The sequence below is a fragment of the Tasmannia lanceolata genome, unplaced genomic scaffold, assembly GCF_043159265.1.
Source record: "Tasmannia lanceolata isolate RefF3 unplaced genomic scaffold, GAP_Taslan_0.1 ptg000008l, whole genome shotgun sequence".
NCBI classification, from domain to species: domain Eukaryota; kingdom Viridiplantae; phylum Streptophyta; class Magnoliopsida; order Canellales; family Winteraceae; genus Tasmannia; species Tasmannia lanceolata.
In genome coordinates, this window is record NW_027518685.1 from 34,795,934 (window position 1) to 34,819,490 (window position 23,557).

The 23,557-nt window shown below is 42.0% G+C and overlaps 1 protein-coding gene across 2 annotated transcripts in view; it reads left to right on the forward strand.

The window, feature by feature from the left end:
• The first annotated feature begins 552 nt into the window (after positions 1–552).
• LOC143885271 (uncharacterized) overlaps positions 553–23,557 on the forward strand; it is a 55,240-nt gene continuing 32,235 nt past the window's right edge. The window contains exons 1-2 of one of the 2 annotated variants that reach the window (XM_077389350.1): positions 553–937; positions 1,243–1,355. In XM_077389350.1, the coding sequence (XP_077245465.1) occupies positions 663–937; positions 1,243–1,355 (388 nt within the window). In that variant the 5' untranslated portion in view covers positions 553–662. The remainder of the gene's footprint in view (positions 938–1,242; positions 1,356–23,557) is intronic. The other variant, XM_077389351.1, reaches the window with a different exon arrangement.

A 23,557-nucleotide genomic window follows, 5' to 3' on the forward strand; every position in this document is an offset into this window, starting at 1 on the left:
GGAAACTGTGTAGGAAAATATTTCCCGCGCCTGTTCACGTGCCCAGGAACTGTGCAGGAAAGGTTTCCTGAGAAACTGTTTGCCAACCTTTTTCACTAGTTTTCTCGGGAAAGCAAATCCGACCAAAATAGTGGGATTTGGTTTCCCACACTTGTGAGAAAAGGGATATTTCCACATTATTTTTAGCAATTTCTATGTCATTATTTGACATTTTCCACCTATGCTTGTTACTTTATCAGGAAAGCAAGTGAACACCAGAATTCTGCCTTTGTCAAGGTCTTGTCAAAGAAAAAAGAGGCTGTTTTCAAGGGATTTGCTTTCTCATGAACGCAAGTGCACAGAGCCAAAATGAAATCTCGAAATTTCAAGTGAAATTCTTAAATGATGTGGGTCCCACGGACACCCAGTGTACGTGGCAATCAAACCCACTTAATTCTTCTGACATCAAGTACAGTAGCCCCCTTTAGCCTTTAATACACTTGCGTTGGATGTCCCGAGTGATAAAAGGGCGTAAATATCACTTACCCAAACTTATCATTGTCCCACGTGTCAAGTATCGATAGGCTGGCAATAACAGAAGAAGATGAAGAAGGGATAACAAATATCACCGACTGCCGGCAAAAAAAAACACAGAGATTAGGAAACCGTTGAGACCGCTAGCAATGGCGCTCTACACCGCCACCGTCTATTCCAAGATCAACGGCGCACAACCGCTCTTCGCCACCAGGTCCAGAACCAATAAGAGGGCGGCACCTGTAATCAAGATGACACAGCTGTCAGCAGGAGGGAGCAGACACGTGGCGTCATTTGAGGAAGGACAGCTGGAACGCCCTCGCTGGACTGGAGAAACCCCTCTTTCTCGCCTCGTAGCCGCTCTCATTTCATTCAAGCCGCTTTATTCTCTCATGAAGCTCGGTGCCAGACAGGTTCTCATCAGGTATTATTCGTAATTTCCTTCAAAATCGAGGTCATTCTGTAATTAGGATTATTTGTTTATCTTTTTATTATTATTGGCTGGTGGTATTCCGTATTTGCACTACGATGTTTTAACTTTTAATAGTTGCACTAACTCACCTTGCCTTTGATTATTTAACTGGCTGTCTAAGGTTGTCACAATTCCCAAAAAAGCTGACAGAAACAAATTAAGGAATAAAAGACAAGATGAGCTAGTGTAATTATCAAAACATTGTAGTGCCAATATTAGTATCCTTTTTTTTATTTTTTTATTTTTTATTGGAGCAGTACGGCAGAGCGAACTAACATTCCATGGCGGGAGATGACGAAAGAGATTTTGGAATCAGATGTTTACAAGGAAATGGAAAGCATTCAAAACCCATCTCTTGTATACCCTGATTGTATGTTCCTTTTACTTAAATGCTCTTTATTTTATATCTTTTAATTAAAAGTAAAAAATTTAGGATTTTCAAAGCAAGGTTTTAAATTTCGATTTCGGAGGTAATTTCCGTAGTATCCAAAACCGAAATTTTAGTCGAAATCTCAAAATTCGGTAACGTGCGCTCGAAATGTCATTTTTTGGGCCGAAATTTGGGCGGAAATTCTGTCAAGGAATAAAAAATTAATATTTTATCATGAATTTCGCCAAAATTTCGACTGAAATTTGGTACGTTTAGGGAATTTTGATTTCAGAACGTTTCGGTTTCGGGGCTGACTGAAATCCGAAATTTAAAACCTTGGTTCAAAGAATACCATTGGTTTTGGTGAGAATAACGACTATGTCCTTATTCTTTCTTACGCATAAAATTTTCCTTTGTATTTGGTTGCCTAACCTTAACTGCATTATGGACACTGATTGAACTGTGTTCTTGTTTAATTGATCTCAATTCCCAGCTGAATTAGCATGTGATGCAGGTGCATCTCACCTTATCGCAAGATCAACGGCCCATGTTGATCAAAGGATTAAATAGAGTTTATTTTATTTTAAAATTTTATTTTATTAGGAGTATTGGAGGAATTTTACCAGTAGTCGTGGAAAAGTAGGTTGGATTTTGGAGACTTGTAGATATTTTAGGAGGTAGAGAGATTTTAGGTAACTTTTAGAGATCTTTTAGAAATTTTCTTAGTTGATGGAGTTTTAGAGATGGAGTTACGTTTTATTCCCTTTATTTTAGTTGCTTTGAGATTTAGGACTAGATGAATGGTAGAAATTTTAGGAATTTGAGATTTGGTAGGAGATCTTTTCAAAAGCCTATAAATATGCATCATTGTAAACATTTTTATATCTTTTATTGAAAATAAAATTTAAGTTGCCGATTAAGATTTGTTGCCTCAAGAAAATCTTCTCACGAACGAGCCACCTGCTGCTCGTTTTGCCCCATCAAATAAAAGCCATCTGCTGCTTTTATTTTTAGTTTGACAGCCATCGTTATACCCCACTATCGGCCCCTGTGTTATTTGGTATCAGAGCTTAGGGAACAGGAGATCCTACCTCTTGTAATCCTGGACAAGAAAATATGTCAAGAAAAGTTCAATATTATCATAGCTCTGGACCCCACATACCATTTTTCTACGGTGAAGATGAAAACGAGTGCCTTGATTGAATGTACGCCATTGATGAGTACATTGAAGAAGAAGATCTGAATCATGAAGAGATATTGGATTGCATCGACGACACTGTCAGAGGTCGTGCCGAATCTTGGTGGGAACGTATGGAACACTCTCAAGAACTCTTTCGCAAAGCGCATTGGAAGAAAGTTCGTGACCAATTTTTTAAAGCGTTTGCGCCGAAAGCTTTTCAAAAGCACCAGGCTAAACGATTACATAAAGATAAAGCTCACCAGACACAGTCTCTTGTTCCACCACAACGAGTCTCGGAGACGGATCAGAGCGTTATACCACAAAATCCGATGGCGTGTTTGAAGCTCAAGAGTCAACAAGAGACAACTAAAGTAGAAGCTCCAGTTGTCATCATTGAAAATTCACAGAGGCCAGAAGAAGATCTCACTGAGAATTTGCTCGAAGAAGAAGAGGAAATTTATAAAGATGCCGATAACGTGTTAATAGAAGCGAGCTAGCACCAAGAGATCCTGCCACGAAGATGAAAGAAGATCCGCCCCTGCGTCATTTGGTATTAGAGCTCAGGAAAACAAGAATTCTATCTTCTTGTAATCTTGGGTTAGAAAATTAAGATCCGTCACCATGGCTCCATCACGAGCGGATCTAATCGCCAATATGTTGAAAATTATAAGTGAGGTGGAAAAATAACAACGGGTTCGCGGTGAACGACTTCAAGCTCAGATCAATGCACGCACCGAGCAAATCAAGGCGAGTAATGATGGATAGACCGGCGTGTTGAGGAACATAGTTTGAGCGAAGCAGTTTCTCGAATCATCATTGAAGTTCCACAGACGCCATACGAATACCTTGAGGGTTCCCTTGCGGAAGATAAAATTCAAAAATAAGAAGATCCACCGAAAATAGTGGAATGTCTTGAAGATGACCGCGAATCGATTGAAAGCGAGATCAAAGTCATTGATGTTAATCAAAGTGAAAGTTATTTTCTGCCTTCGCCAACCAAATTCGATGAGCATATCGACGGCCTACTTTTCGATCGAATCAAATCCCACCGTCTGTCAATGCATGCCAAAGTAATTTCCAAGTGGAAATATCTAATTCGTTGGAAATGCTCCAGTTCGAAGTCAAAGCGAGAACCACATCTAGCGTGTCAATTTTTACTTCCTATGGCATCATCAACCTTGATCTAAACTCGTGGTCGAGTTCTTTTCAAGATCAACGACCCATGTTGATCAAAGGATTAAATAGAGTTTATTTTATTTTAAAATTTTATTTTATTAGGAGTATTGGATGAATTTTACTAGTAGTCGTGGAAAAGTAGGCTAGATTTTGGAGACTTGTAGATATTTTAGGAGAGGCAGAGAGATTTTAGGTAACTTTAAGAGATCTTTTAGGAGTTTTCTTAGTTGATGGAGTTTTAGAGATGGAGTTAGGTTTTATTCCCTTTATTTTAGTTGCTTTGAGATTTAGGACTAGATGAATGGTAGAAATTTTAGGAATTTGAGATTTGGTAGGAGATCTTTTCAAAAGACTATAAATATGCATCATTGTAAACATTTTTATATCTTTTTAGAATAAAAATTTAAGTTGCCGATTAAGATTTGTTGCCTTAAGAAAATCTTCTCGCGAACGAGCCTCCTGCTGCTCGTTTTGCCCCATCAAATAAAAGCCATCTGCTGCTTTAATTTTAAGTTTTACCCCATCAAATAAAAGCCATTTGCTGCTTTTATTTTTAGTTTGACAGCCATTGTTATACCCCGCTATCCGCCCCTGCGTTAGCATGCTTGCCATCTCAATTGTATTTACATTTTGTCTTTTTTCTGTTTTTATGTTGTTATAAGTTATGAGTTCTATTAAGGGGAGAAAAAGTATCTAAATTAATAAAGGGAAAAGTGTTTCTACTCGGCCAATTAGATAGATTTATCTAGTCGGCAGACCAAAAATAGGGTGGCCCTACGTTGTTTGTGTGATGTAAAGCATTCATTTGATGGACCCTTGACATAGACAGAGTGTGCCCAAAAAATCATCACCATAGGATCATCATAACCCTTCGATTTGTGGAGGTTCAAATGGACGGGTTTAAACCTACACAAATCTGTCCATTTTTAGCCTCCACAAATCGAAGGGTAAGGATGATCCTATGGAGCGGATTTTTTGGGCACACCCTATCTATGTCGGCCTATCAAATGAATGCTTTGGATCATCAAAATTGTTGAGAGGAGTAACACCCGGCCCCACCAAGGGTCGGGAAAGTTAATGATTTTATCTAAATCTTGGTCGTAGATCCCCCAATCGAAGATCAACGGTTTAGATCTTCGATGGGAGCTTTTTGGACCGTCAAAATCGTACTTATTATAAATAGTAGGTCTGTTTTTACTATAAATAGTAAGTCCGAACTTACTATAAATAGTAAGTCCATTTTTACTATAAATAGTAAGTCCGTTTTTACTATGAATAGTAACTGGGACCACTTAATATATATTTTGTACTTAATTTGTTTAATAAGATAAGATTAGAGAGACCTAATAAAATTAAATACTTACCATTCCTTTTAGACTTAGAATAGGAAACATTTTATAAATATGTTATAAATAGGAATAAAAAAATGGGTTTCCTCCCCTTGCGCACGCCATCTCGAAACAGAGAGAGAGAGAGAGAGAGAGAGAGAGAGAGAGAGAGAGAGAGAGAGAGAGAGGAAGAGAGAGAAAAGAAGAAGAAAATAGAAGAAAAAAAAGAAAAATAGGGGTTTCCTCGAATTGTTTCTTTTTTCCCAATCAAGTAAGTGCCTAAACTTGAAATTTTGTTTTAATTATTAGGGTTTTCTATAATCTAAGATGAAAACGGAACTTTTCTAATCAAGAAGAGAGGGTTTTATGGATTTTCTTTAGGGTTTTGTTGTCGGAACCCTAATCGATTGTATTATGGACTTGTTTTCGAGATTTAAGGCTATTTATATAATCTTTACGAGATTCAACGATTTTAATTAAAAAAATCAGCACTTAAAGGAACTGTTTTTCAAGAAAATAGGTTAGGGTTTCAACCTAGAGTGATAATAAATGGGTTTTAATTGTGAATACATCATGACAATAAGTTTTGCAATATTTTAGGAGTTTTTTTTCAACAAAATCAGCACCTAACAGTAGTAAATAGGGGCTGTTTTGTGTGTACCTTTTTGTAGAAATAGCATAGGTGATATGTATATATACAATATATAGGTATTTAAGCGCGGTTTTCGATCAAAATCAGCGCCTCAGTTCTTATCTCCCCTTTCTGAATTCTTTGACGAATAAAATGGCAGTCCACTTCAATTTGTTTTGTGCGCTCATGGAACACTGGATTGGTAGCAATGTGTATCACAACTTTGTTATCAGAATATAACTGTGAAGGAGAAGAGGGACCAAAGCAAATCTCAGGTAGAAGTGAGCGCAACCAAATGAGTTCAGTGTTCGTACGTGCCATTGCTCTATATTCTGTTTCTACACTGGATTTGGCTATGACATCTTGCTTCTCCATGACACTAGGTTGCTGCCTACAAAGGTACAATAATCCGTAGTTGACCTCCTATATGCAGGAGATCCAGCCCAATGTGCATCAGAGAACCCTTCAATTTTCTTATGGCCGTGTCTTTTAAACAGTAAACCCTTTCCCAGAGCGCCCTTTAGGTACTTAAGGATTTGAACAACTGCAGCCCAGTGAGAGGTACGAGGGGAGCTCATGTACTGACTGACTACCCCTACAACATATGATATGTCTGGTTGGGTAACTGTAAGATATATGAGTTTACCCACTAGTCTTCTATATCTACCAGGGTCCTCCAATATATCACCTTCTTCTGGAACCAGTTTCACATTAGGATCCATGGGTACAGACGATGGCTTGACCCCAAGATTGCCTGTCTCTTCCAGTAGGTCCAAGACATACTTCCTTTGTGATAAAGCATTTTAGTAGAGCATGTTACGTCGATTCCAAGGAAGTATCTAAGACAACCCAGATCCTTAGTGGAAAATTCTTTCTGTAAGAAGGTTTTCAATTTATGTATCCCTCTTGAGTTACTTCCTGTGATGATAATATCGTCAACATACACAATCAGCAAAATGCAACCTTCTGAAGAGTGATGACTGGACACTAAGTTGTCCACTGCACATTGTTTCATGCCAAAGCGCATGAATGCCTCGCTGAACCTTCCAAACTATGTACGAGGAGATTGTTTGAGTCCATAGAGAGATTTTCGTAGACGACACAGAGGAGGACATCTCCCCCTGAGCAACATACCCTGGTGGTTGCTCCATATACATCTCCTCTGTGAGATCCCCATGAAGAAACACATTCTTCAGATCTAACTGATGGAGGGCCCAACCACCATTTACTGCCAGAGGAAGAAGAACTTGAACAGATGGAATCTTTGCAACTGGAGAAAACATCTCAGTGTAGTCAACACCAAATGTCTGAGTATACCCTTTTGCCATCTAGTAAGTATTTAATGGATAACACCCATCGACAACTAACGGGGCGAGCACCAGATGGTAAAGGAACCAATTTCCAAGTCTCATTGGTGTGAAGTGCACCCATTTCCAGGTCCATGGCCTTGAAGGAGGGTGAGAGATTATCATATGAAACAAAATTAAAGATAGGATGTGCAGTAGAATGAGAACGAGTGCGGGAAGCAATAGGGGAGTCAGAAATCTCAATAGAGGTGGGCTGAGTAAATACCTGAGAAGAAGATGCTGGGATCATCGTTTGAGGATAATAGATCGGCTGGAGGTGGCGTGGGATCAGTCTTTTGCCGGCGTCGTTGATATTGCTTCTTAGTAACTGGAGGCGCTGGCGGTGCCACAGGAGTGGGCGTAGTCTCAGGAGTTGGCGAAGGAGCCACATGAATAGAATGAGGAATATATGGAATCATGAGTGAATTCGGCAGGACCGGTAGAGGAAAAGCGAGCTCTGAGTCTGAAAGAGAGGTACGGTGCTCAGAGCTTTGAGTGAAGAGTGGCTCAAACTAAAAAAATGTAACATGAGAAGTCATAAACCATCGATGAAGACGAAGACTGTAACAACGATACCCCTTTTGCGTACGCGAGTACCCCATGAAAACACATTGCTCGGAACGAGGATCCAGTTTGTCACCCGGACCTAGGTGGTGTACAAAACAAACACATCCAAAAACACAAGGGGTAAGTAGAAATGGCTCATTGCTAGGATGTAACACCATGAAGGGCGATACCCCACAAATGAGGAAAGAAGGAAGGCGATTAGCCAAATAACAGGCAGTACGGACAGCCTCACTCCAATACTGCTTAGGTACCCGCATATCAAAGTGTAGGATGCGAGTGACCTCGAGTAAGTAATGGAGCTTCCTCTCAGCAACACCATTATGTTGAAAGGTGTAAGCACAGGAGGTCTGATGAAGGATACCATGGGTTGATAAATAATCTTGAAAACCATGTGAACCAGATAAAAATTCTCTAGCATTATCAGTGCGTAGACATTTGATATTGCAATTATATTGATTTTGAATTTCAGCATGAAACGTGCGAAAGGCAAAGAAGACCATAGAACGATCTTTAAGTAAATACAACCATGTCATGCGAGAATAGTCATCAATAAAGATAATGAAAATACTTGAACTCAATTACAGACTTGACCCTAGAGGGTCCCCATACTAACTGAAATGGACTAGAGACTCTACTAACGACTCGGGAAGAAAAGGACACATGATGGTGCTTCCCGAGTTCACACGACTCACATTGAAAAGATGATAGAGGGCCTGGAACAAGATGTGAGCGATGGATGACTAAAACGACAATTCCACTTATAGGCATCCACAGAACAATGAAGGACAGTAGGCGGTCAACAATCCAGACGATACAGCCCGTCCACCTCACGGCTCGATCCAATCGTCCTCCTAGTTGAGAGATCCTGAAAACACAATAAGACGGATAAAATGAGACAGATCGATGAAGACTTTCAGTAATTTGACTAACCGAAAGTAAACTAAAAGGAGATTTAGGAACACACGGGATGGAAGATAAGGTAAGACTGGGGTGAGGAGACACAATACCAACACTAGTGATGGGAGTTGTAGACCCATCAGCTAGTGTGATAGATTGAAAACCAGAGGGAAAGGACTGAAACAAAGACGAGAGTTGTAGACCCATCAGCTAGTGTGATAGATTGAAAACCAGAGGGAAAGGACTGAAACGAGGACAAGTGAGAAGTGTTATCGGTCGTGTGGTTTGAGGCTCCCGAATCAATGATCCATGACTCAGAGCTCGAAAGAACATTCGTGGGTAGGCTACCTGGCTGGGCAAATCCTGCAGTAGGTGGACGGGCACCGAGAAGAAGGCGTTGAAACTCCTCATAGTCAGCACGAGAGAGGGTGTATGAATCATCAGCTGGTGTAGTGGTAGAAGTAGTGGGTTGTGGTGGGTCGGAAGAACAAGTAGCACTCAAGTGGGCCGAGCGAGCCTGACGAAGCTCGGGATGAAGCGCGTAGCAGATGTCGATGTGATGGCCCTCTCTCTGACAGTGAGTGCAAAATGACCTGCCACGGGCGCTACTAGCACGGCCACATCCCCCGTCCTCCAAGGCTACGACAACGGCCAAAGGAGGCACCCAAACTCTCCAAGTACTGAGCAACCCGAATATGATCACTCTGGCGAGCATCAACACTGATATCGGTCGTGAGAGGCATGAAGACATTAAGTTGCTGGCAGAGGTCTACAAACTGGCTGTAGTGAGTGGCAAGTGAAAGATCACCACGCCGAAGACGGATCCACTCTAAGTACGTGGAACAGATATGACTAATGTTGGCTACTTCAGAATAGAGAAGAGTGATCTGATCCCATATCTATTTGGCGGTAGGAAGAAGCATCAGAGGGCCAAAGATATGAGGAACCATACTCTGCCAAAGTAGAGAATGGACTAGAGCGTCCTCCTGTTCCCACCGATCATATGTGGAATCAGTTTTAGGAGGTGGGTCAGGACGAATACCTTGCCACGAGCAACAAGATAGGTTTCTACTGCGACCTTCCAAGTAACATAGTTTTCCCCATCTAGCTTGACAGTAGTCATCGGTGGGAATGAACCATCCACCGAGATCACAGACGAAGAAGAAGAAAAGGTCAAAGAAGGTACCGTACTGACTGCAGGAACCACTCCTGTTGATGGATTCTCAATCACGGGATCCGTAATGTCAAACAACAAGGGAGATAACAACATTGACAACGGCGAGGCACAAAAAATGAACAAGAAAGCAAAAGATGCGGCAAATGGAGAAGAGCACTAAACGTGGCTCCACGAAGTCCATAAATTGAAAGCACAATCCCAGACGAAATCCATAAAATAGAGAAGTAGAGCCGCAAATACGAGAGGTAGATCAATTCCAAGGAGGGATCTAGGGCATGAGTGCACTAGAATAAAGAGAGAGTGAAGTCTAGGGTTTTGATTTTACAAAAACAGGGGGGTTGTTAACCAAAAACAGGGGATTACTGTTGACGGGGGGTAGGGGGATGGGGCGTACCGGGTACGGGTAGGGGGGCGACAGAGAGGAGCAAGGAAGAAGGGCGAGAGAGAGGGGGCGAGAGAAGGAGAGCGGCGACGCGAGGTTTAGGGCATGGAAGCAGGTGGCGGCAGCGCGGAGAAGAAGACAGGAGGTCTTCAATGGAGGTCCCTAGGGCTTACTAACCCTAGGGCTCTGATCAAAGGAAATTTGATATTCAGCCAAAGAAAATGATAGCGAAGAAACTCAACAATTTCTTTCCAATTGAGAATTATTTAATTTCAACAATCAACCCATGAAAATCGCGGCACCATCATAGAAGCAGGAACATGTATATCGAAATATCATAGATGAAGAATAAGGCACGAAGAATTTGAAGTAACCATCCACACTTACAGTGGGTAAATGTATTGGACAACAGCTCATTGAACCCTTAGAAAGTCAGTTTGCAATGGTGGAATTACCGACGAGTTGGGATGACAGCTGCGGCTCAGTGTGCGATAGGCGGCAATGACATTAGATGGCCAAATGATGACCTTCTTCCTTCAACTTAAAGGCCTTCAAATGCTCTCAGCAACTCAAACCCTACATCAATTTCCCTTTAACCCTACTTCACAAACCCAATTTGGGCATGAGACCGAAAGAGATGGAGGTAATTGATGGTAGGGTCTGCAAGTTGGAGATTGAGGTAGTATATAGTGAGGGGGAGAAGAGAAGAGGGATCGGTTTGGGTTCTTAAGCGAGGTGAGGTGAGTTTGGGTTGCAGATAAAGGGGGTTTCTGTGGAGATGAAGAAACAGGAGGTGGGTTTGCTGGGGTAGATATTAATGGTGGCTAATGGTGTGATGGCTGTACATTTTCAATTTTATTGAAAATGCAAGGGCATGGTTTTAAATTTCGGCCGAAACGTTTCGTTTCGGCCGAAATATTTTGGTTTCGGTGAAAAACGAAACGAAATTCACAGTGAGTCGGAAAAGTACCAAACTTCGCCGAAACGTTTCGGAAATTTCGGTGAAACGTTTCGGTGAAGTACAAAATTTCGGTGAAATTTCGGAAATTTCGGTGAAACGTTTCGGAAATTTCGGTGAAACGTTTCGGTGAAGTACAAAATTTCGGAAATTTTTACAAGATTTCGTCCGAAATTTCGTACCGAAACCGAGATTTAAAACCTTGTGCAAGGGAAGGTTGGGACTTGCAAACAGAGGGTACAAATGGGACTTGGTGATTATCTGAGTTTCAATGGGACTTCAAAAATTATTTGAAAATGAGGATATTTCCGGCTCTTTCGCATTCGGGGCCCACTTTTTCGGGAATTTGGGGATTTGGTTCGGGACCTCGACTCAACTTCGAGACTGGGACTTTATTCGATTTCGAGAATTTATTCGATTTTGGGGAAAAATCGTCCTTATTCGACTTTATTCAAACCACTAGAGCATGACGACTGTACTAAAAGGGACTCAGCAACTAAACATGAAGAGTATGCCGTCGTGGTCAAGATAAAGCAGGGCTCTCAGCAAGAACACAGACTCTGGTAGTAATAATGGCAAAGCAGACTCATAATCAACAAGCGAAACGCGATCTGATCATGATCAATCAATGGGTCCGGCTCAGGGAAGATAAATCATGGCTAGAAAGATAATGAGGTGAAACCAATGAACTGATCATAATCCAAAAGATGGATAGATAGGGAGAATGGATTAGATTATGAAAGAAAATATAACTAAGCAGACCCTAATCTAGTAAATAAATATATATACATATATATACATCCTAACCAGGGGCACCAATCCTAGTCTAATCTTGCGGAGTCAAGGAAGTCTTGACTCATGACAGACAAGTGGGTGTACTAGGACCGCATTTGTAGTCACATGAGGTGAACTACCCTAGTCTATAAATGGGTCAAGGCTCCTAACTCTAGGCTCCACATGTGTAAGCAACACATGTTCATCCCCATATGAATGCAATATATATATATATATATATAAACACGGGCACTTCCTAGTTGAGTTTCACTAAGTCAGTAAGTATATACATAATATATAAAACAAAGTAGGGCTCCAGACTCAATCTATCAGGCACTATGCGTATGAACCATACTTAATATGTATAACAAAAGTACGCCCAATGTTATACATAGTATGCTTCATTGCTCATCGGTTGCTGTAAACCCAACTACGCCTAGTGTTTACGGCTGCAGCACTGGCGCATAGCTTGGAAATAGATTCAACGGCCCATAGGGTAATGACATCCCATCTAGTACGCGCCAAATCTATCCCGTGGAGCCAACAATAAAAAACAACGAAAGAAATAAAATATAATGAAAGAAATAAAGAATATGATAATGCATGTTGTGCAGTGTGTGAATCCCTTATTTTAATTTACGCACCTATTTGGTGCCCCTGGCTTCTAGCGAAAAAGGTTCCCATTTATAATGATTTTACCCCAAAATTTCTTCAAAATTAATAAAAATGGCATTTTTACAAAGTTAGGCAATGTTCCAAGAACCCCCCAGCAGAGTCGCCAACCTGTGGACCCCGATCCAGAGGACGATGGGCGAGGGACACGAGATCCCACGCCGATCCTCTAAGATCTGCACAATGTGAAGGAGAGCTCTACCAAGGAACTCTCGAAATGATGCCACTCATAGCATGGGTGGCGATATAAATGAGATACCTCTCGATTCAAGGACCAGCCTAGAACCAAGATGTACCTATAGCAAAGAAGAGTCGCCATCCAAGGAAATGGGCCCTGGATCCCATGAAATACTCTGTTGCAACGGATAACCAGAGATACAAAAGTCCGTGCCTGATGACGAATGGGGAAGGTGTTAAGTGCCCCCAATTCGCTTAAGTGCAAACACCTGGTCTCTTATGCCGTTTTAAATTAATTTTGAAGAGTTTTGGGCTAAATTCATGTGAAATGGGAACGAGTATCCCCGAGAAAACGTCTATCTTGCATGCATGACTCGGGGATGGGCGAAAGAAAATAAACATCCAAATCCTAACTCACCGCATCTAATCCTAATCCATCACATCTAGGAAAACACTAACATCCGCACGCACAGCTACAGCTAAGCAGATAATCAAGATAAGATGAATAAATGCTACAACTAAGCAGGTGAGGGGACAGATAAGCACGGCAGTAAACTACCAAAGCAATAGAATAAACAGACTAGCATGCGAGCCTATGTAAGAGATAATGCTAAGAAAATAATAATCAATCTCATGCTAGGGAAGTAAGCAAGCTAACAGTAGCACATAAGAAGTCAAAGATAAACACACAATGAGCTAAAAGACACAGGGGAAGACATGAATCGGAAAATCAACGGTACATGAGGACCAAGAATGCCAAGGAGAAGAAAAGGGAGCGTACGATAGGCTCAGGGAGCGATTCTCATGAATCAAGCTCAGCGATCCTGATCCGCTAAAGATCGGATAAGTCTCACGATCGTCATAGCCTATCGTTGGGCTCAGCGAGGACAATCCCTGTGAAAGGGCCACGCTACGTCGTCGCCTGTCCCAAAACCCGATAAAACTGGAAAACCACGATCAAAATCGGAAATGAAATGAAAGGAAGGCTCCGAGTGACCTGGTAATTATTCATCCTTGCCCATTTTGAGTCCGGAGCCCTACTTTGTTTTATATATTATGTATATACCTACTGACTTAGTGAAACCCAACTAGGAAGTGCCCGTGTTTATATATATATATATATATATATATATATATATATTGCATTCATATGGGGATGAACATGTATTGCTTACACATGTGGAGCCTAGAGTTAGGAGCCTTGACCCATTTATAGACTAGGGTAGTTCACCTCGTGTGGCTACAAATGCGGTCCTAGTACACTCACTTGTCTGTCATGAGTCGAGACTTCCTTGACTCCGCAAGATTAGACTAGGATTGGTGCCCCTGGTTAGGATGTATATATATGTATATATATTTATTTACTAGATTAGGGTCTGCTTAGTTAGATTTTCTTTCATAATCTAATCCATTCTCCCTATCTATCCATCTTTTGGATTATGATCAGTTCATTGGTTTCACCTCATTATCTTTCTAGCCATGATTTATCTTCCCTGAGCCGGACCCATTGATTGATCCTGATCAGATCGCGTTTCGCTTGTTGATTATGAGTCTGATTTGCCATTATTACTACCAGAGTCTGTTCTTGCTGAGAGCCCTGCTTTATCTTGACCATGACGACATACTCTTCATGTTTAGTTGCTGAGTCCCTCTTAGTACAGCCGTCATGCTGCCGGATTTTCCCTAAAAACCTTAGAGTGATCATTATTCTTCTAGCTTTGTTGACGACCCATGGGCTTACCGTACCACATCTCCTAGTACAGACATCATGCTGCCGGATTTTTCCTAAATACCTTGAGTGTGGTCATTATCCTTTGAGGCTTGTTGACAAACCATGTGCTTGCTGTACCACAAATCTCTTTGTACAGTCGTTATACTTTAGGGTTATTGATGAACCGTGAGCTTACCTTACCATGATCCCTCTATGGGGCCGTCATGCTGCCGGATTTTATTCAAAACCTTCTGAGTATGGCCCTATTCTTTACTGTTAGTGATAAACCGTGAGTTTACCATGCCATGATCCTTTTGTAAGGCCGTTATGCTGTCGGATTTTTATCTGAAACACCCTAAGTGTGATGGTTATCCGTTTAGGTTTGATGGGCCGTCATGGCCCTTCTTACAATTGTTGTACTGCTGGTTCTTACCCAGAGGAGAGATGTGTTTGTATTATCTCTTGTTTCAATTTGTATATAGCATTCTTTCTGATTATCTTAATTTAAATTAGTGTTTTTACTTCCATTTCAGGAGTCTGAGTTAAGCAAAAGCCATTGCTCCGAAAAAAGTTACCATTTCGCAGCCTACTTGGTCCTGACAATCTTCTACGTCGAGACTAAGTCGTAGATCTTCTTCACCTATCTCACCAGCTTTATTTCCACTTGTCTCCCCTCGTCTTAACCAAATGGCCGAGTCAAATGAGATGTTAGCTGAAATGAGGAACATGATGAGGAACCTTACAAGAGAGGTATCTACCCTAAAAGAAGAGGTTACTCAGTTGAAAAGTGAGAAAGCCACTACATCGAAACAACCTGTCGTCCAAAATCCTCCCAATGTGATTCCAGGCTTTGTTCAGTCTGTCATCTCCCCCGAAGATGATTTCTATGACGAGCAGTATGTAGAGGAGAACTGTCTCCCGCAATCAGTCAAGCCAAGCAAAGAGAAAGAATTGGTCGATAAAGTTGAAAAATTGACCCAGCAAGTTGAAAGCATGCAAGTTAAGGGCCCAAAGAAGATCAATATGTCTGACTTTTCCCTTTTCCCTGGTGTCACCCTTCCTCCAAAATTCAGAATGCCAGACTTTGATAAATATGATGGAACGGGGTGCCCGTGGAGTCATCTAAGGTCCTTCATTTCAAATTTAGAAGGGTATGGGCTGTCTCCAGAGCAGATCGCCAAGGTGTTTCCGATGTCTCTAACAGGAGTAGCTAAGAAGTGGTTCCTTGATCTGAAACCCGAGGAACTCGGAACTTTAGACGAAATTGCTAACAAGTTTGTTGAGCAATTTTCGATGGAAGAAGGAATAGAGGTTATGAAGAGGGATCTGAAAGTGATCAAGCAAGAACCCCAGGAAACATTTACGTCTTTTGTAAGAAGATGGAGGAGAAAAGCGGCCCAGATGACTAACCGCCCTTCTGAAGAAGATCAGATCAAAATTGTGGTCAAGAATTTGTCTCCGTAGTACTACCACTTCATGGCGACGCAGTATTACTCTGATTTCAATCACTTGATCAAGACAGGAACCATAACTGAAGATGCGTTGTTGAAGGGTTCTCTGGCGAAGTCATCTTTTGATCCAAGGAATGGAAAGAAACCAATGGTAGCTTCAAAGCTCGAAGTTAACAATGTGATTGCTGCACGCCCTATGAGAAGAGTTGTAGCAGAGACGGAGCAGCCAACGAGGAAAGCGCTAAGGCATTTTGATCTGCTACCTTACCCTTTATCTGTCGCTCTCAAGAAGTTACTAAGAGACAAAAAGATCACTCTCTTAGAACCGAGACTTCCACCACCTATTCTCCCCAGATATTGGCGTGAAGATCAGCATTGTGCATATCATCAAGGAACAGGTCACCTAACAGATAACTGTATGGCCTTGAGGCATAAAATTCAGGATATGATAGAAGCGAAAAAAATTGCTGTATTTATGCCAAACACTACTCGGAATCCATTACCAGCTCATGTTGCGCACCCTCCACCTACAGTTGAGGCGGTCTTTACTGAAGATCCTATTCTTGACCCTACTTCCTTGATCTGTGCTATCGCTCCCGATTCACCGAATGTCTTGACATTTGGTGATGAAATTGAAGAAGTAGAGGAAGAGAAGCCTTATGTGCTTGGTGGAGATGAAGATGATTATGCTGAGTCTTCTGCTGGTCCCTACATCCTTCAATGCGATGAGGAGGAAGTTCAAGATGTGGTTCTGTATGTTCTGAGCTTTGATGACGATGACTTTGAATTTCTGAACGATCAATGTGACGAAGTCCGCCATGTTACTCGAGGTGGGCGAATTTTCAAACCCGCCGAGTTAAGAGCTGAGAACCCCGCTGAAGTTGTAAGGGCCGCAGAAGCGCAGAAGCAGAACAAGCCGAGTTGCGAAGAAGAGGATGGGAATCTTTTACGTCAACTTAAAAAGACCCCGGCTAATATTTCAATTTGGGGTCTGCTTATGGCTTCCCCAATGCACCGTCAAGTTGTACTAAGAGAGTTGAATGCTGCACAGGTATCTGTAGATATTACATCTGATCAGCTGGGTGGTTTAGTAGCGATGGCTAGGGTGTCCAAGACTCTTTCTTTCACTGATGAAGATCTGACATCTGAGGGTCACAATCATATGCGTCCACTGAAGATCACTGTTATCTGTAACGGGAAGAAGGTCCCAGATGTATTAGTTGACAACGGGTCTGCACTGAACGTATGTCCGTTACCCACCGCTACTGTCCTGGGATTTGGGCCGAATGACTTCATCCCTTCTGAACAAGGAATTTTGGCGTATGACGGTACCAGACGCGATGTGAACGCTAGCAACTGAAATTCTGATAGGAGGAGAAATCTTTGAAGTAGAGTTCCAAGTGCTTGATATCAGAGCGTCTTTCCTTCTCTTGCTTGGCCAACCTTGGCACCATAAGGTTGGAGTTATCCCTTTTTCACTGCACCAGAAACTGAAGTTCATCAAAAACAACAGGGTGATAACAGTCAAGGGTGATCTTGATTTAGAGGTAGGCCAAATTTCGCAAGAGGGTACCTCAGAAAAGAAATGTGATGTTAGTCTGACCGGGTTCTCTGTAGAAGTCACAGCCATATCATTTGAAAAAGCAAAGGATCAAGAGATTTTGTTCCTAACCAGTACTAATCCCCAGGTTGTAAAGATGATGCGTAGACAAGGGTACCTTCCCGGTGCAGGTCTGGGTCGCAATCATCAGGGGATAGTCGAATAGCCGGTAATGAGAAAGAATGAAGGGTTTTTTTGGACTCGGATATGAACCTTCTCGTGATGAGATTAGAGAAATGAGAAATTACATGCGGAAATGGTCCGAGCTCCGTCGCCAGGGTCTAGAGCTGCTGATGAAATCATTTAGTCTGATCAGAAATGGTAAATACCGCAGAGAGGGAGATGACTTTGCATTCTGTGGGTTCGCAGAGCCGTGGGTTGATGAGTTAACAGGGCAAGAGCTGCCAGGGTTTGAGATATTTTTTAATATGGAGCTGCCAGATGAGTACCGAGTTTGCAGATTCATGAGATTGAACCAGAAGTTGATTGGGCTAATATCCTTGAGCCGTGTCTTCTGAATTCCCTATTCCAGGTTGAGTTACCGATCGTAGCCATGATCGGAGGAGATGCGCTGATTCTTGATCCCGAAAGCCTTATCACCCCAGCCGAGGGACCCCTCACGAACTGGAGCTCCCAGGTACAGTTGTGATCGAGCCCGTCGATGAGATCGATGAGGAGTCTTCCGATGCCGCTGTTCAGTCCGATGCAGAGTCCGTTGCATCTTCCGTTGAGTCTACTGAGCCTGTCAAGTCTGTTCATACGATAGTCCAATCTGATGATGAGTCTGTAAAGATTTCTAAAGATTTCAATACTGAGCCCATTGAAGGCGCGTCAACAGATGTAACTTCGATTCTTTTGAATGAAATAAAAGACTCGTCTATTTATTCGCCTGTCTCTACTTCAATTTCTGCTTCTTTATCTGATCAAATTGATAATAATAATCAAAACTCCCCCTCTAATGAGGATGCCGACGAAACTCCCCCTGAAATCAAACACATGATTAGGTAGGAGGAGCACCGTCGAGCAAAACCATTCGAAGAGGAAATCGAGACCATCAATATTGGTGATGAAACCCTAATTCGGGAAATTCGAATTGGCAAAACATTAACTCCTGAAGAACGTGCGAAATTAATTGCCCTATTAAAGGAATTCAAAGAAGTTTTCGCTTGGTCCTATGATGACATGCCGGGATTAAGTGAAGACATTGTTCAACATAGACTTCCCCTAATCCCGGGTGCCAGGCCGAAAAAGCAAAAACTCCGAAAAATGAAACCAGAGTGGGACTTGCTAGTCAGAGATGAAGTTCAGAAACAATTGGATGTTGGCTTCATACAAGTTGTTGAATACCCTGAATGGCTAGCCAACATAGTACCGGTGCCCAAAAAGGACGGAAAAGTCAGAATGTGTGTGGATTTCAGAGATCTGAACAAAGCAAGTCCGAAAGATGATTTTCCTTTGCCACACATTGACATCTTGGTGAACAACACAGCAGGCCATGCTCTCCTTTCATTTATGGATGGATTCTCAGGATACAACCAGATCAAGATGGCTCCTGAAGACATGATCAAGACGGCCTTCATCACTCAATGGGGGACATTTTGTTACAGAGTTATGCCATTTGGACTCAAAAATGCTGGGGCAACATATCAAAGGGCTGCTACCACTTTACTGCATGACATGATACACAAAGAGGTCGAAGTATATGTTGATGACATGATCGTTAAAGCGAAGACCAGGGAAGAGCATGCAGAGGCATTGAGAAAGTTCTTCCAGCGAATCCAAAAGTTCAAGCTCCGTCTCAACCCGAATAAGTGTGTATTTGGGGTTACGTCAGGAAAACTGCTGGGATTCTTGGTCAGCCAGAGAGGGATTGAAGTAGATCCACAGAAAATCAAAGCTATCCAAGAAATGGCACCTCCAAAGACCAAGAAACAGATCCGTGGGTTCTTAGGCAAGGTTCAATATTTGAGAAGGTTCATCGCACAGTTGACAACGACTTATAAGCCGATTTTCAAGCTCTTAAAGAAGAATGCTTCAAAGAAATGGAACGAAGAGTGTCAGGAGGCTTTCGATAAAATCAAGCAGTGTTTGGCTTTATCACCAGTTTTGTCACCAAACATACGAGGACAACCGATGTTGCTGTACTTGTCTGTTACTGACACAGCGATGGGGTGTATGTTAGCGCAGCAAGACCCGGAGTCAAAGCGAGAAAGAGTCATTTACGACATCAGCAAGAAAATGTTGGAGTACGAGTAGAAATATACCATTCTTGAGAAGACTTGTCTAGCACTGGTTTGGGCTACTCAGAAGCTGAGGCATTATTTGTTATCGAATAGGGTTCTTCTACTCTCACGGATGGACCCATTGAAATACTTGTTCGAGAGGCCAGCCCTCACCGGAAGAACTGCCAGGTGCTTGTTGTTATTGCCTGAGTTCGATATCACTTATGTCACACAGAAGTCAATTAAGGGGCGCGTGATAGCTGAACAGTTAGCTGATTCACCAGCAGAAAATAATGAATTTTTCAAAGCAGAGTTTCCAGATGAGGAGATAATGACTGTGGAAGATGAAGTTTCAGATACAAAGTGGTTGATGTACTTCGACGGAGCAGTGAATAATCGAGGCTAGGGTGTAGGAGCGGTGTTGGTGTCACAAAGAAAGGAGTATATCCTTATATCCATCAAACTTCAGTTCAAGTGCACAAACAATATGGCAGAATACGAGGCGTGTATCGCAGGTTTGGAAGCAGCCATAGCCTTGCACATTCAGGACCTAGACGTATTCAGAGATTCAAGTCTGATCATCTGTCAAATCAACGGAAACTGGAAAACAAGAGAAGATAAGTTGATTCCTTACAATAAATACTTAGAGTCTCTGGTCAGGAAAGTCAGAAATATCACATTCACTCACCTATCTAGAACAAAGAATCATTTTGCTGATGCATTAGCTACTCTGTCTTCAATGCTTTATATTTCTGCAACAATGGAGGTTCAACCATTAGAAGTACGGCTTCAATGGGCCCCGTCACATGTTAACGCCATTGAAATAGCAGCAAGGTGTCCAGATGGCAGGCCTTGGTACACAGACATCAAAAACTTCATCTCAGACAAAGGACATCGGCCGGAAGCTTCGGGAAAAGAGCGAAGGTCTCTTCAGAAATTGGCTTCTAACTTTGTCATCTGTGGTGATGAGTTGTACAGAAGGTCGTTCGATGGAATCCAACTTTTGTGTATAGATGAGGATCAAGCAGCTGAACTCATAGAGCGGATACATGAAGGAGTATGTGGACCGCATATGAACAGAAAGATGCTGTCAAGAAAGATTCTCAGACTTGGATATTACTGGCCGACAATGGAAGCCGATTGCTATGCCTATGTGAAGAAATATCACAAATGTCAGGTCTACGCCAATCTCATCCATGTGCTGCCTTCTCAGTTGCATTCTCTCACTTCACCGTGGCCATTCTCAGTATGGGGAATAGATATCATCGGGAAGATAAGTCCGAAGTTTTCCAGCGGACATGAGTATATCTTGGTCGCCATTAATTACTTCACAAAGTGGATAGAAGCTGTTTCGTATGCGTCATTGACATCTGCTTCTGTTGCAAAGTTCATCAAAGCAAATATCATTTGCAGATATGGAGTACCACATGAACTAATTTCAGACAACGGGTCTCATTTCAAGAAGGAGGTGGCGCGCCTGTGTGAGGAGTTTAAGATCAAGCATCATAAGTCTTCGCCCTATAGACCCCAAACAAACGGAGCTGTTGAAGCTGCTAATAAAAGCATCAAAGTGATCATCAGCAAAATGACCGAGACTTACAAAGATTGGTCGAACAAGCTCCCGTATGCTTTGTGGGCCTATAGGACGTCGATCAGATCCTCTACAGGTGCAACTCCGTATTCTCTGGTGTACGGAATGGAAGCTGTCTTGCCTGTTGAACTGCGAATTCCTTCCTTGAGAGTGATGATGGAAGCTGAATTGCCAGAATCTGTTTGGGCTCAAGCCAAATATCAAGAGTTACAAATGATTGACGAAAAGAGGCTGAAAGCATTGTACCATGTTCAGGGGTATCAACGCCGTGTCGAGAGAGCCTTCAACAAGAAAGTTCGTGTTCGAGACCTTAAGAAGGGAGATCTTGTTCTGAAATCCTTCCGGGCATCGGTATATGATCCCAGGGGTAAATTCAAGCCGAAATGGTCAGGTCCATACATTGTTGACGAAGTCCTGCCTGGAAAAGCCGTCAAACTCCTTGATGAAAATGGAGAAAAGCTAACAGAGCCAACAAACCTTGACCAACTCAAGAAATACTATGCTTAAAGCACCAGAAGGCCTTCCTTGGCCGACCAGAGCTTCAAATAAAAAATCCTTTCTTAAAAAAAAAAAAAAAAAAACATATCAAAAAAATCCCTTGCAAAACCCTTTTGAGCTTACACAAAATCAAAACCATTATATTTTCAAAACCCATAAACTAGGGGCATTTGTGCCTTGAACTACGCACGACCTGATCCTCATCCTTTGGGGGTACGTAGGCAGTCTGGCTAGTCCGGATTCGGTCGAAACCTTGGAAACCTTACCAAAACTCTGTTCTTTCAAACCCTAACCTACCTAAAAAGTCCTTTTGGTGCAATAGGCGAAGGTTTGTGGCTAAGAAAAAAAAATGGAGTCTGGAGACCCGTTAGATTGAAAACCCGCAAGGGCGATCTAAGCAAAAGTTAGGGTCATTCGCCTGCTAAGTTGAAAATCCGAAAGGGTGGCTTAGGCAAAAATCAAGGTGTGAGCCTGCTGGATTGAAAACTCGCAAGAGCAATTCAGGCAAAAATTAAGGCAAGCGGTCCGCCAGATTGAAAACTTGAAAATGGCAATCTGGTCAGTGGCAGTGACTTATAAAGAAGCTGAACAACTTGAGGCAGACAAGACTTGTAACCCAGTAATGGCATCATCAAAGTCTGAATAGTGCCAGCATGACTTGCTTTGATCTTCCTCTAAATTAGGGGCATTTAAGACAAAGCAATCGAAGGGGTTTAATGACCATGACGGTAATACCGAACAGGGAATGAATCACTTTTTAAGCATGGTATTCAAGTGACTCTAAGGGTGGTTAACCTTCACCATTTAAAATATTTGTCAGGTCAAGAAGCAAGTTGAGTCTTTCTTGAAATCCAAGCCCTGTGGTTGTCAATGTCTTTCACTTGTCACTTGTCGAAGTCTGTCGCGTGTCAAGTCAAAACCTCCAAAGTCTTGTATGGTCTGTACCTTTCCCAGAACTGGGGTGACAGGCACCAAAGCAAGAAGTCTCTTCTCCGGAAGACTAATTAAATCAGAACAAGGTTCAGAAGAATAGCAAGCTATCAGGCCTATTGAAATTTTGTTAGCTGGCAGATTTGAAAGAGTCCTTTCAGGCAGAATTGATCTCATTGTTGTCATGTTTCCTCTACACACAGAGCTTTGTAAATCCAATATTCATGAAATGAAATATTCGTTTCCCTGCATTTGTATTGCTTTATTAAGACTCTAGTAATGGAAGTATGAAATGCACTAGGGGCATCTTTTATGACTTGGCAAATCACGCCAAGTCATAAAAGCTGTCAAATCCACAAGGACAATCAGAATAAACCAACGTCTCCAGCAAGTTGAGATGAGAGAAGCTCGAGCACATCTCGAGTCAAACCTCCAAATTCCCCGGCTAAGCCTACTCCATAGTCAGTTCATCAGCAAAGCTAGTCCCCAATGGAGTCTAGCATCTATTTCCCAGAGAGTCCGTTGGCAACTGCTCAAAGCGTTCAATTCTCAGCAAATTCTAATTCTTTCAAAAATGGGTCAGTACCCAAAATCCCAGCAAATCATGTGAGTCCGGTCCTCAGCAAGGAACTCACACTCCCATTTTCTCGGCAAGAGACAAAGCAATTCTCAAAAGGATCAATCTGAATCAAGCATATCAAAAAAAAGTTCCCGCTTCTTTGGAGAGACAAAGTAATCTCCAAAGAAATCAATCAAAATCAATCAATTCAAATCAATCAATCAATCAAAAGCAGGAGAGTATCAATCTTTTCATAAGAACCTTACTCCTCGATCAAATTTCCATTGCTTGTTACTACGTGAGGGTTCCGCATAACAAAGCATTCCCTTTTGATTAGTGCGTGAGGGTTCCGCCTAATTAAATTCCACCTTTTGT